General features: G+C 39.4%; 1 protein-coding gene across 1 annotated transcript in view; it reads left to right on the top strand.

Moving 5' to 3' along the window:
• Nucleotides 1-15,487, top strand: part of malrd1 (MAM and LDL receptor class A domain containing 1) — a 229,223-nt gene that overhangs the window by 10,394 nt on the left and 203,342 nt on the right. Inside the window, 3 exon segments of the mRNA NM_001310114.1 lie at nt 3,650-3,747; nt 4,786-4,947; nt 12,250-12,346. Coding sequence (NP_001297043.1) covers nt 3,650-3,747; nt 4,786-4,947; nt 12,250-12,346 — 357 coding nt within the window.

Below are 15,487 nucleotides of genomic sequence, written 5' to 3'. Positions count from 1 at the left end.
CAAAGCTGAGATAATAGAAGAATTTTGGCAATTTTAACCAATTTTCCTGTTTTGATTCTTTTAAAAAAGGGCTTATAGTTACAATATATGAATAAGATATATAGGGGTCATTTACGAACCTAAGTGCAGTTGCGGTCCTGCAGATTTTCCCAGCAGACAGTTGTGCATAAAAGCTTCATTCAATTAAAGGTACTTGCTTCAAATGTGCATTTCCATATGTAGTTGTGCTCAGTGCCACTCAGTCCTTGCTTCCTCCTGTTCCAAAGCGAGCACAGTTGTACCTATTGACACAGAGGAACCCTGGAGCTACAGTACCACCACCTCTGGACCAGGGTTCCACAGTGCCCTGGGTTAATTGGTGCAGTGTGCTAACTGCAAAAGAACAGGGAGCACTCATCACTCTCACTGACTGTCACTCTCTCGGACTTTGAAAATGTTTGGTGCCCAATCATCCAGAACTGTGTCAGGTGCAACTCCCTACTGCAACTACTATGCAACTTTCTGGGAGAAAGGGTGCATTATGGGAAAACACGTTGTTATTGTGCAGGGTCGGACTGGGCCACCGGGCCACCGGGAAAAATCGCGGTGGACCCCGGCTCTAGTGGGCCCCAGCGGCCCAGTCCCGACCCTTGCGGCGCTCCCCCTTCCCAACCGCTCCTGCCCTGACGCGTTAATTTTACACACTCGGGGGAGGGCGTCGGGTGGGGGGCCCTGCAAGGGGGGTTAGGGGTGCCCCTCCGGGGGGGGGCTATGGGCGCGGGCACCTGCAGGGCCCCTGGGGCGGGAGGCCGGTGGGCCCTTCACCCCCCAGTCCGACCCTGTTATTGTGTTCCCCTTATATCTGTCTGTCAGTTTATGCTCAGCAGAGTCAAAGGATACTATTTAGGAACTATATTGGGTTATATTATCTAGTTCTTTGTTATTAGTCACTAAGGTTGAAAAACACATATGTTTTAATGCAGCCTTTTTCTTACTTAAGGAGGGATATCAGTGCCCAGAAGAGTTTGCAGTTTAATCTTATGAAATCTAACTATAAAGTTTAGGGAAAGTGCATTGCTGACGGGATATCTGTAACTACCTGTCGAGTTTCAGCATAAGAAATGGATTAGAAAAGCTATCATTCTAAATGACTCTGTTACCGTTCCCACATCAAATCAATGGCATATTCAAAAATTACCCATAACAACTTAAATCTATTGAAGAATGAGAGCGGCTTATCATTCCTTTATAGCAGAGATAAATTATTTTGTTTGCTGCCGAGCAGATCCAATAAACAAAAATGCCGTCTAGACTGGAATAAAATGCATCTCCAATAAGACTTATTTCTGAAGAGGCTGCTGGATCTCCTTTCATCTATAAATAAAAGTAGAAGTCACCCACGGAGGCAATTCAATACAAACCGCGATAAAACACATTCTTAATAACTTGCTGAAGTTGTGGAGTTGCTTGGGCTCTATATAAAGCGATGAATAAACATAGCAAGGAAAGATATCATGGAATACAATTGCTATATTACAAAGCCATTAAGGCATTATTTGAGAAACCAGCAAAACACCCTTTTTTGCACTTTGCCCCACAGGTTACCCCCAGGTTAAGTATCATTCACATACAGTACACAGGCTAGGGAGCACCAAGGGAGCCAGACTTACAAAAGCCTTGTGCCAACAGCAATGCTTGTCCTACAATGGAGCACAAAGAGCTGGACCTTGTTTTGAATGTAGCACTTCATTCAGAAAGGGGCCCCGGGCATCTCCTGTAAGGGCCCACAGCTTGCGCATCATTCAGGGGCCAACATTACTGCACTTTTAAAACTGATGCAATGTGCCGAGTGTGGCTTAAAAGGCCTGTAGCCCAGGGAGCAATTTCGTGGCCCTTAGTGCTTTGCGCTACAGTCTCCACATCAAAGGATCAACTATACCAGCACTGAACATTATTAATTTACTTCAAACATACTGCACTATTTGATTCTATTCTGTACATGTAAAAAAATGTGCCTATGGACATTTCCCATAGACTTCCATATTAAATAAAAACTGTGGTGTGAGAACTATTCTGACAATGGTTCCAAGCAATATTGGCATTGAATTCTGGAAAATTTGCAGCCATAGGTTATAATGGTTTATAAGGTTCCAATTTGTGTACAAAATACTATAATACAAATGTCACTAAACAGGATCCTACTTGTGGTAGACCATATATTAATATGTATTTTATTTTTAATTTCAATTACATTTCATTGCCAATAAATAACTTATATACAGGTATAGGACCCATTATACAGAATGCTCGGGATCAAGGGTATTCCGGATAAGGGGTCTTTCCGTAATTTGGATCTCCATACCTTAAGTCTACTAAAAAATCATTAATCAAACCCAATAGGACTGTTTTGCATCCAATAAGGATTAATTATATCTTAGTTGGGATCAATTATAAGGTACTGTTTTATTATTACAGAGAAAAAGGAAATCAGTTTTAAAATTCTGAATTATTTGATTAAAATGGAGTCTACTATGGGAGACGGGCTTTCAGTAATTCGGAGCTGTCTGGATAATGGGTTTCCGTATAAGGGATCCCATACCTGTAATTGCAAAATATGACTATGAGTATATCACTAGTGTCGTCATTACCAGTATACTCAGCAGTTGTTCAAATGTCAAACCTCTTTCTTTTTCTATGTATTTCTACTCTTGGCAAACCCGCTCACGGAACTAATCAGAACCACTGGGCAAGAGTTCCATAAACTTTGTGTATATCAGAAGCAATGTGAAACCAGCCCGGAGCAATACAACTGCACCATATGTAGCAAAACAGTATAAATTTTGTGATATTGAATGCCACTTTGCATTTTGATGTGATTGTATTCTGGAGCTTTAGATTTATGAACTATAATTTGAAATCATACATTCTGCAACATCAGGCTTGTATTCCTAAAGCAATGTATATGATAAGAGAAGGTATCCAGTGGCCCTACGCTATATTAAAAGTAACTGATCCATAGGCAAAGCCAAATGAGCTAGCAGAGTTGGAAAACCTTTATAGAAGACTGGGGAAAGACCTTTACTATACACTATATTCACCTCTAGTAATAAGTGAATCTGTCCCATTTCACTTTGCCAAAAAATTCTCCAATTTTTCAAAAGATTTGCGAAATGGCGAAAAATTTGTTTTTTTTTCCGCTGTGAATTTTGTTGCCTGTTTCGAGACAAACATCCACCAATGGGGAAACATGGAAATTTACCGAGAATCCATGCCTGGTGAAAAATTCACCATCTATTCGCCATCTATGAAAAATGAATCACTACTCACCTCTCAATATTTCCATTAGATACAGAAACAAAATAATAAATAATCACAATAGTACTTTTAATACACTCTGACCACTTTAACTCTTTCTTTCACTAATGTGGTCACTCTTTGATCTGTGCCCCACTTTGCCATGAAAATAAATGTACGGCATAGGTCAAGGGGAAATCCATAAACATACTGTAGGTTCTACAATGCCAGCAATATTTTCTCTTTATGCAGGCTCTGTAATGACTACAGTCTGTGGCAATGAAAGGTTTAAAGGTAAAACATAAGTTAAGTATATTTTTGAACATCCACGCCAACAGGCTTTAAAGGATAACAACAATATTTTTTATATCAACAGCTCAGTTTTTGGCATTCTCATCTCACAAAGACCCCAGTGATCATGCAGTTCTCAGAAGCAAGGAGTTCCTTCCAACACAGGAGCGTGCACCTTGTCAGGTATGTCTAGGAAGGTTTCCATTTATTCAGGAAATAATATTCAGTATCTAGCAGCAGGGCTTGAACTGGGGAGGAATTGGGCCAGTGAGAAGGGTAAAGCTATTGGGGCTGCTGCTCAGAAGAGTGGATAATCATTTTCAAGTCCAGTCTCTTCATTGATAGCAGATACCTTGTCAAGTCGGCATCTCAGATTTCATTTGTCTGGTTTTCCTTCTGTTTGGGGAAGTTTACCAGTGAGTGCCATGCCTTTATGAACACAAACATAGCCCTATTATAGGGTTCAGCCCTTGCTTGGGTAATATCTTCTGATGTTGCTTTGATAGAGTAGAGAAGATCTTTTTCTACTTTTTTTTTACTCAGAGCAACATCAGAAGACTTTTCTCTTCTTCTTCTTCTGAAATGTTCTCCTGACTGCCAGCTTGGTCTGCAGAATTGACCTGTAGGTGGCACTGTTGTTTCAATTTCATTATATTAGCAGTGTAACAACTGCTAATATGCTAAATCTAGAAAAAGAAATTCCGTAAATTGCATTAGCACTGGCCACTGAGCTCTGAGCAATTGTTTTAAGGGTTTATATTTTCTTTAATTACGAAATTCATTTATTGCCTTTCATAAATAACCGCATAAGGAGGAGAAGACAGTTTATATTATCAGTCAGAATTATAATGAACTCCTTTTTACTGTTCTGTAAGTCTGATATTTAGGCAGCAATAAGGGAAAGGGAGCTGTTTTGTAATACTGAGCTTATTATCTTGGCAGCGAGGAAGCTGGCCCTGGTTCAGTCGAACAATGTTGTTTTAAACTTTTGGGCTGCAGCTTCCAGAATGGTTAAACCCATGGTAAGATTTTGGAGAATACTAATAACTGTAGTCCAGTAACATCTGCATAAGCCATGGGCGATCAGCACTGCTAAGGAAGTTCATATCCTGTATAAGTAAATCCATAATAATAACAAAAACACAAGAACAGTTGATATTTAGTGCCAGTGCCAAAATGGTGGCATTGTGATTAAAGAGATTCATATTTTGTTTTTCCTAGTTGAGATTTTTCTATTTCATCTCTGATCTAAATGGTACATTATCAGTGGGACTAGAAAGGAAGTCTCAAGATTCCATAACCGACATTTGGATACAGGAATCCAGCGAAGAGAATATGTGGAGAAGGGCAGTCATTACTATCAGCAGCTCTGAAAAGTTCAAGGTTGGTTTCCTACTGTTGAGCAATGACTGAATCATAGACGTGTAACATTTTCCTGTGAATGCAACACAGTGTGAAGTGCAAACAAATGACTGGGGTACTCTGCCATGAGTAGCACCTTCTTTATCTTTCAGGCTGTGGAGATACTTGGCTACAGTACTTTCCAGTTGTCTGTGCCAGTCACTTACACTACAGGTGCCTGTCCTAGTTCCATCTATAGTATCTTACCCCACAGCTGCTTGTCTCCATGCCAGATGCTCTTCAACTGACTGTTCCGCAGCCAGCTACTCCACATCTACACATCCAAGTGCCAGCTGCAATGAAGCTACCTGTCCCAAAATCGAAAATACTGCAGCTGCCTGATCAGTCTACCCTTGGGTGCTCTGCCTGATCCAGAACCAATTCCACAGCTTGACCAACCCTTCAACAAAATCTCTTTTGTAGTAAATAGTTTTGTAGTAAATAGGCATATGTATGGTGTTTCCTGTAAATCAGGTACCCAACATTTTTTTTTATCCATGAGCTACACAAGCATGAAAAATGTACCCAGGGGACCCAAATAAGGGCTGTGATTAGTTATTAGGCAGCCCCTATGTGGACTGGCAGCCTATAGAAGACTCTGCTTGGTAGTAAACCTGTTTTTTATGCAAGTAAGAAGTTAATTGACTTTTGACTAAATTGACCATAGTGTGTGTGAATGTGATAGGGGCCTTAGATTGTAAGCTCCTCTGGGGGCAGGGAATGATGAATAATCACTTTAAAGAGCTGTGGAAATGTGTCAGCACCATATAAATAACAGGAAATAAATAAATGAAAAACCCAAACACAGGTCAGGTCACCACTTGCTCTTCCAGCGTAGGGGAACTATGAGGTTGTGGCAGGAGGTGGCATTAAGATCTCCTTTAGATGGCCAGCTGGGTAGAAAACAAGTACACAGATAGAATTAATGGACAATGGAATATAACAATGATGATTGCATACTTTACAAAGGGTACAGTTTACTAATGCTAAAGAAATTTCAGTCAGTTTAATAAACTTTACTTTTTTTGGCACACTTGCTTCAACCTATAATTGCATTCACACTTCAAAAGCTGTTTGTGTCCCACCAATTTTATTGCCAAGCTGTGCCAAGCTTGATTCTACCAATAATGGCACCAAATCATCTTACAGTTGGGGTACAATGTCTGGTTTTAACCTATCCAGTTTTTAACTTATGTCCATTAGTGAGTTTTATTTGGGAAGCAGGATGCATAGAAATGTATTATAATTGAATGACATGATTATAAAAAAAAGTTAAAAAAAAGTCATTTATTGTTCATAATGTTATGATAAAATGAGAAATTGCTAAGATATGGACAACTTGATAACCGTACTTTATGAATACAATTATAAAGTCATATTAACTATGCTAAAAATTCAGCAAGATTTAAAACAGTTTAGATCCAAGCTGATACCAATAAACTCGCGCCACAATAATGAGCTCTTGGGTAAATAATGGCAGGGATCACAAGACAAATTAGGAGCAACAAACCTTAGAAATTGGAGCTGTGTTTGTTTTGGCACTGACAGTATTTGCAGAGTTAATTGCCGATGAGTTATAGACAATTTTAACGAACTTTAGTAAACGGACGACTGAGTTCTGCTTTCTGCAGCTGGCTATCTCTCTTGGTTTTTATGTACAGACTATGCCAGGTGGAAATGGGCTACATTAACAGTACAGGTATGGGATCCATTATCTGGAAACCCATTAACCAGAAAATTCCAAATTACAGGAAGGCCATCTCCTATATCCTCCATTTTAATCAAATAATTCCCATTCTTAAAAATAATTTCCTTTTTCTCTGTAATAATAAAACAGTGAATAAGGAAAAAAACAGCAAGGAACCCAAGAATTTGGTCAACATAGGCATGAACTAGAGCTGGGATCCCTAACTTTTTTTACCCATGAGCCACACTCAAATATAGAAAGAGTTAGGGAGCAACACAAGCATGAAAAATGTTCAAGAGGGTGCCAAATAAGAGCTGTGATTGGCTATTTGCTAGCTCCTATGTGGACTGGCAGCCTGCATGAGGCTCTGTTGGGCAGTACAACTGGTTTTTATGCAACCAAAACTTGCCTCCAATCCAGGAAAATTAGCATCTACTTTGAGGCCCCTGGGAGCAACATCCAAGGGGTTGGGGAGCAACATGTGAGTGAGTAGTATGTAGAGACACCCCTAGTGATCAATGGAGGGTAATGCAACCACAAAATATATACTCCTGTACAACTCAATGTTAGTTAAAAAAAATATGAATCCATCCATTATTGAATTAATAGATTGAAATAAATTCATTTTTTAACTAACATTGAGTAGTACAAGAGTATATACAGTATTTTGTGGTTGCCTTACCCTCCTTTGATAGTAAAACAGTAGATTGTACTTGATCCCAACTAAGATATAATTAATCCTTATTGGTGGCAAAACAATCCTATTGGGTTTAATTCATGTTCAAATTATTTTTTTAGTAGAATTACGGTATAGTGATGCAAATTACGGAAAGATCAGAAAATTCATTCTGGATAACAGGTCCCAAACCTGTACTCTGAGGCGTTATAATAACACACATAGACTATAGCTCAGCTAACTCCATTTTGATTATTTTTCCATGATTTTTAACCTTAAAAATATTTTTTCAGCAGAGAGCATTTGGCTAATCTGCTTGGAAAGAACAATCCTTTTTTTCAGCCCAAAAATGGCTTTTAACTTTGCAGATTAAATTAAAACAACAGTCTGGAATCGCCCTGGAAAGTCTTCTCCTGATCCCGTTGTCCGTGTTCCAACAAGAGCTCCAGAACAGCAGAAACAATCTGTTATTAAGAATAATTTAGATGACTAAATGCCAGGTGCTGAGTGCAGCTGAGCTCTGCAAACAATTACACATTCTTTGGGGACTGTACAGTCAGAATGGAATGGGACCAAATAGAACTTTAGCTTTCTCCATAAAACAAAGCAGAAGAAGTGCATCAACCTCCACCTATAAAGATTCACGCAATATCTTTTTCTTTGTGTTGGGGGTTTTTCTAGCAGATTGCAAAACAAACAAGAAAAAGTGCTTGTTGCTAAAAGCACAATATGTGTAAAGCAGATTTCGATAAATGCAAGGCTTTAACCCTTTATGTGCCTCAGTTTGTATAATCTACAGCAGAGATCTTCAACCTTTTTACCTATGAGCCATATTCAAATGTAAAAAGAGTTGGGGAGCAACACAAGCTTAAAAAAGTTCCTGGGGTGCCAAATAAGGGTCGTGATTGGCTATTTGTACTGGCTATGTGTACTGGCAGCCTACAGGAGTCTCTGTTTGGCAGTACACCTGGATTTTATGCAACCAAAACATGCCTCCAAGCCAAGAATTCAAAAATAAGAACCTGCTTTGAGGCCACTAGGATCAACATCCAAGGGACTGGGGAGCAACATGTTGCTCACGAGCCACTGGTTGGGGATCACTGATCTTCAGTCTTGACCAGGCCTAGACTCGGATCCAAAATAGACTCTGACATTTCAAGTACACAGAGGCCCAAACAGCTCCCCACCAAGCCCAATAAATAGTGACTGTCTATGGCATCTTACATCAGCCCCTCTGGCATTTGCCAAAGTGCACAAATTGCCAGTCCAGACCTGGTCTTGACCAGGTGTAGATTCTACATTTGCCAGTTTCACCTGAAACCTATGAAAAAAACACATTGCCCGGCAATTCTTGGTGCACCCCATAAAAGAGGTCTATATTTCCATTACAATTGCTATGTTTTAATGTGAACAGCTATCTAAGAGAATTCAGATTTACATTATTTTTGTTGAGGTTGTTGTGAATTGCACTTTACGTATATTACGAAAGTAAGGAAATGATGATCAAAAACCAATAAAAATGGAAAATATATATATATATATATATATATATGTATATTTGTTTTTTTTGGTTTGTCCCTGAGGAAGAGCACAGTTGGTGCTCGAAACGTTGGATCTTTTTCATTAAATATTTTTTTGTTTTCTAACAAAGTCCCTGTGTGTGCGGCTCATTGTCTTGCTTTATACATATATATATATATATATATATATATAATATTAAAGTAAGGTTTAAATTCAGTTAATTACCCCAGAAAAAAAGAGAGTACAAAATGAAAGCAATGTTCTTATTATGCACTAAACCTCTATATTTAGGAATACAGTGCTTGCTGAGCTTGAAATGTCTCCTAGAGTTAAAGTCTCAACAAAATGCTCATTGGTCTGTGGTAGATATGATACAATTTTATGTTTATATAAGCCAAGGCTAGCAGCATGGCCACTATAAATAAGTACAAGTCAAAATATGCAGAGTTCTGTGCAAACAAGAAATATGCCTTCAATTTGCATGTTCATATTTATGAACAAAAAGTGAGGTAAAAAAAAGGCTAGAAAATCCTGAATGTATTTACATTAATGGGCTATGTTGCACATTATAAAAACAATGCATGTTTTTGGATATGGCTGTAGGTCATTAAGCCAACTAATAATAGTGAATATGTGAAATAAATATTTGATTTGGATATATTGATGACGATGATTTGGATATGCTTAGGAAGGACACGGAGAAGCATTTGTTAGAGAATACTACATGGACTACATGGTTGGAATTCTAAAGCAAAGCACACACAGACTAATGGAAAAACAGATTTCATGTTAGTAAACTATTTCTGCTTTAAGTCAAAAGCCATAACTTTATGTTTGTCTAGTGGAAGTTTTATGAAAGGTTTGTGCAATCACTTACACCTTGCCACTATTGTCCTCTGACTGGCTGGCTTCAACCCTCATAATTATCTCTCAGAGCCATTAGGTAGTGTTATAGTCTCCTTAAAGGAACAGTGTATAAAAGTGTATAAGTGTATAAAAGTAATTACAGTATAATGTACTGTTGCCCTGCATTGGTACAACTGGTGTGTTTGCCTTAGAAGGACTACTATAGTTTATATAAACAAAGCTGCTGTGTAGCTATGGGGGCAGCCATAAAGCTGGCCATACACGTGGCGATCCGACGATGTTTCGTACGACCATCGGTCGCACGAAACATCGTCAGATCCGCCACACACCATTCAGGGCTGAATCGGCAGGTAAGGAGGTAGAAACAATAGGATTTCTACCTCCTTCTGCCGATTCAGCTCTGAAGGGAGAATTTTGGTCAGGCGCCTTCTATGGCGCCCGATCAAAATTTTCTAACTTGGCCGATCGGCGAGCCGACCGATTTCAGCAGCTTCCTGCGATATCGGTCGGCTCGCTGACATGCCATACACGCACCGATTATCGTACGAAACGAGGTTTCGTACGATAATATCGGTGCGTGTATGGCCACCTTAAAAGGCACAGGCACATAGCAGATAACAGATAAAACCCCCTTATATTCTACAGAGCTTATCTGTTATCTGCTATGTAACCTGTGCCTTTTCTCCCTTTGTCCAGCTTTAATGGCTGCCCCCATGGCTACACAGCAGCTTATTTATATAAACTATAGTAGAGTTTCTGTAGCCAACACACTCATTTTACCAGTGCAGGGCAACAATACATTATATTCTAATTACTTTAAAATACTTTCATTTTTTTGTGTTACTGTTCCTTTAAAGCAACCATTTCTAATCTGTGCTCCACCCAATGGAGGAGTCAATAAGCTGGATGGGGGGATTTAGACTCCTTGTCAGATAGGGTAAGGTTCCGGTTGATAATCTACTTCCTTGGATTTGCCTAGATATGTAAAAAAAAAGAGCCTTAAGTGGCACAGCCACCGGTGAGTAAGTATGGGATCTAGTATCTTGAAACCTGATATCCAGAAAGCTCCAAAATATGGTAATGCCATTTCCCATTCCATTGTAAGCAAGCATTTCTTTTTTCAAGAAATAATGAACCTAAGAACTCACTGCTTCTCATCTTAAGCTTCCAGGGCAGCAAATAAAGTAGATATCGTTGTGATGCTATTCTTCCTGTGGTCAAAGTTTATGAATCTCTGCCTAATAAAGGAACTAGATTAAAGGAGAATGCAAGTCAAAATGTAAAAATCATACTGCCCAATAGTCCTCCTATTGTTTAGTAAAAGCGCCACACTTTTGGCTCACCTAATCATATATTTACTCAGTCACACTTACTTCACATTTTCTAGAACAGGCAGCCATCTCTAAAAAGGTATTCTCCCTTCCTTTCCTACCTTGCTTCATACTGCACATGTGTTTCATTCCTTCCCCCCTCCCCTCTGCCAGATCCGCTTCTGATTGGCTGGTGGGCATGTGTAGCTCAGAACAGGAGACAGAATCAAGTTACACACATGCTCAGAGAATAGGAAGGCTGCCGCTGGCACCTACAGGAAGGGGAGAGAGATTTCAGTGATGTCACTGTAGGCTTCACACTGCTGTAGGCTGCCAGCACCATATCTCAGAGAAGCAAGCAGGGATCTGGGAATTTAGATATGCAGTAAGTACTTGAAAAGAATGCCTTTAGACTTACTTTTAATTTATATTAACCTTTCATTGTCCTTTAACAAATCAGGTCAATACTGCTCTATAATTCTCCTAGTTTATTAATACTACAGGCCATTTCCAATCTTAAACTAGAATTTTCATGGTCATCAAACCTTCCATCTGTTTCAGTCCACTACTTCACTCCATCTGAAGCAGGCAACTGACTGTGTTTGTCAGACAAACAAACAAACATTCTAATGGCACAAATGGTGAATGCTTCATTCAGAAAATATTTTTCAACTAGACAATAGGGAATAGTTCATACTACAAAATGTAGAATCTATGTGACAAATGGCAATGACCCTAGAACATTTTCTGGTAACACTTACACTGTGTTTTCCCAGGGATATGATACTACAGCTGGGTCTCTAGGATTAAACATAATCATGCCCTCCATGCAGGTTGACTACAAGCCACTTTAGGGACAGTTCACAGACATCTACTGGTCTATTATAAACTGGTGTGGGTGTGTGTTGATCTGTTCTTATGCCCAACTTGATCCAAGTAATTGCAGAGCTTGCACTTTACTTTCCTACTGTGCAGACCTGATTGGCTGTTAGGTGCAGTGACATGGAGTTACATAGACATAGGCTAAAAGCTCAAATAGATGGATTTCTGTGCTTTTTAGTGCCGTAATCATGGTTATGAGGGTTATGTAATGCAGAAGAATGTTTCCTACATCCCTTATTAATAAAGGTTAATATAATTCTATGTGTGAATGTGTTTGCCATGGGGGATATTATGTGAATGCTAACAATACTCACTTTCTGTTCTGTTAAACATCTTAACAGGTTGTCATCCAAGCTAAAGCTTTTGGGAAAGACATAGCCTCTAAAACTATCGCCATCGATGATATTTCATTCAATGAAGGATGTTCCAGTGTTGTTGGTATGTGTCAAATCCATTTTAGTTTATATTTCTGTGCATATGTGCATTTTAATTAATCACATTAAGCAAATACGCAAATGTAATATGTGAATTGAGCTTGACTTTACTATTATTGTTGGCAGCAAAGTGATAAAGCTTTGAAATATAGACCAGTTATATAAATGTATGGCAACTAGGAGGCTATTTATTAACACAGTGTGGTCATTCACGTAATTTTTTATCACCCCAAAATGGTAGCAGCTATGCAATGCTCAAAAATATAAACTGCATATAGATGATGAAATGATGAAACCATTCTTAACCCATGATTAACCCATTGATATAAATGCTTCTAAAACTCCCATAGAAATCAATTGAAAGTGGGTGAGTTTTTACATATTAAGCTCTAAACTCGCATTTTGATAAATCTGCCCCTTACTGTATTAAACATCAGTTTCTGTTCAAGCCATATGGCAAAATATTAGTGACAATTCTAGCGCTTGCTGCTTTCAGCACATGGTCCGGGCGCTTATGCCCCAGACCCTTCCCATGAAGGTAATACTTGTAAAAGCTAAAGTTTTGGGTCACTCACCAAACCACGTCAGAATACCATATGCCTCTGATTACGTAATGGGTCACAAAATGCGCCAGGAATTTAGATATGAAATAAGCTCAATTTTTCTGCAACTGATGAGTCCTTGGGTTCACATCTATCTGTACACTGATTTACCAGTAATTCTGGCAGTCATAACCATCTAACCACATTATAGGCAAGATTTCTGCGCATAAACACTTACATTATTACATTAGGGTATAGGGAGTTATGCACTGATAGTATAAATCAGAGTATCAATGGGCTCATTTACAGTAATGGAGGTGAAAAGTATAAAAAACAGGTCCAAGGTGCCATGTTTTTTCCCATTTGCAACCCCTGCCCCCCACAGGCACAACTTAGTGAATGAAAACTGTAGAGGTGGTACATGGGCATATATAGCAATCCCAGGTACGCCTCTAGTGTCATTTAGAATGCAAGATGCAAATCCCTCTGTTTAAAGGGTAACTAAATTCTCATATGTTTTTTAATAAGTAGCCCCTCTAAACAGTCCCAACCACCTCCTGCCTGCATAAAAGTGAACTATTCCCATATACATGGTGGGCAAATTCAGAGAGGCACGGTGGCCTTTACGTTGTAAATCATCAGCACAATCATCTGTATCACATTGTCCTCCCTATACGTGGGCTACCTCTGTGATTGTTGGGTCTATGGCAAACATATAATACACAAAAGCCATGAATACAGTAATATCAGAATTACGTCATCTAATAAAATCTGTGATTAGCGAGGCCTAGTGTCTTTATATGGTCATGGAACTCCTTGGTGACTTTTTTATAATTAGTGAAAGGATATTTGTGTAGTTGTTTTGTGATACGTGGAGTGCTCGAAATTAATTACCGTATATACTCGAGTATAAGCCGATCCGAATATAAGCCGAGGTACCTAATTTTACCTAAGAAAATTGTAAAACCTTATTGACTCGAGTATAAGCCTAGGGTGGGAAATGCAGCCGCTACTGCTAAGTTTTAACAATCAAAATAAATACCAATAAAATTACATTAAATGAGGCATCAGTGGGGTATATGTTTTTTAATATTTATTTCAAAGAAAAACAGTAAACTAGCTCTGTAAGCGGAGAAGAGGGTCAACAAAAACAATATGAGTACTACCCCACGCTCACTGCACATTGGCAAACTTGCAGCAGACCCAGTCCCGGAGGGATGTAAGGGGAAATAAGTATTGCTAGTGGGAGCCTAGGCCAGGGCACTGGAGGGTCTGGTTGCGGGGGGCCTAATTTGCACACAAAGGAGAGAGGGTGCTAGTCTAGAGGGACCCATGGCACCCGACTCGAGTATAAGCCGAGGGTGACTTTTTCAGCACATTTTGGGTGCTGAAAAACTAGGCTTATACTCGAGTATATACAGTAAACAGTTGGAATGAAGTCCAAGGCCACCCCTGTTGGTCGCCCATCCTCCCCTTCCCGAGCGCGCATGCGCGTAAATTTAAACTCCCATGCGGAGCCGTGGGGAGAGGTCCCCATTGCTCCGTATGGGAGCAAAACTTAAAAATTTAGCATGCTGTCCCTAAATTTCTGTCACTCAATGCCCAAATGACAAATGAATTGCCATGTGTATGGAAACCAGGGCACAGGTTGCTTATAGTCTCTCGCTTTTCGAAATGTGTCATTTAATGGAGCCAGCTGGCCCTTCGATTGCCTTTAAAGATGGATGTATTTCTACTTTTATTTAAAAGTTTGTTAAAATGCAGCTTTTTGGCAAAGATACACTTTCTACCGACCATGAATAAAACATATGTTGGCTTTATTTAAAGGAAAAAATCAGTGATTTGCTCAGAATTTGTATTTATAAAATTCTTACACTGCACATTGGAACCGATCCCACACGCTCCTGAACTTATCACAATACATAAAGGCAATTCGGAGCTAGTAGGCCGCCAGTCTGCTTCCCTCAATAATTCATGGTCTGGCTGCACTTTGTGTTGTATGTACCGGAGATGTGTGAACTCTGTGCAGCCGCTGTGTTTGCAGTGCAGCCTACACTTAGATGTTGCACCAGGAGAGACACTGTGGACGCCAAATATAATCCAATGCATTGCAATGCTTCAAGCTACCTGTCCCCATGGAAAATTGACTCCAGAAAGTGTCTTTGAAAGCTGTCGCCAGATGTCCCTGTGGAAACAGAGCAAACCCCCCCACCAGGAATCATTGCTATTGCAGGACAGGAGGAGGGTTGATCTTCTGTCACCTGACCCCCTTTATTTCCTGAACTTTTCCAGGACAATATATTAAGATTAAAATATGTGTCTGTGGTGTTGAGTGGGTGTACGGCAATAAAAGTGGGCATGGTATTAAAGTTCCTGTCCCTGGATTTCACTTTGGAAACCTGGGTAATCTAACTTTATCCAGAAAACCCCAGGTCCCAAGCTTTCTGGATGTATTTTTATATACTTACTGGTAAAAAAAATGTCCTACATGTCATGTAATCCATACACAGAAGGTAACAGAACATACTTTACCTAACCTAACAACGAGCCCTATCTTTATACATCCCTTATTGCTCAATGAAAAAGAACCGTAAAAAACAATT

Source organism: Xenopus tropicalis, chromosome 6 (genome assembly GCF_000004195.4).
Source record: "Xenopus tropicalis strain Nigerian chromosome 6, UCB_Xtro_10.0, whole genome shotgun sequence".
Lineage (NCBI taxonomy): Eukaryota > Metazoa > Chordata > Amphibia > Anura > Pipidae > Xenopus > Xenopus tropicalis.
This window is presented reverse-complemented; position numbering and strand designations above follow the sequence as displayed.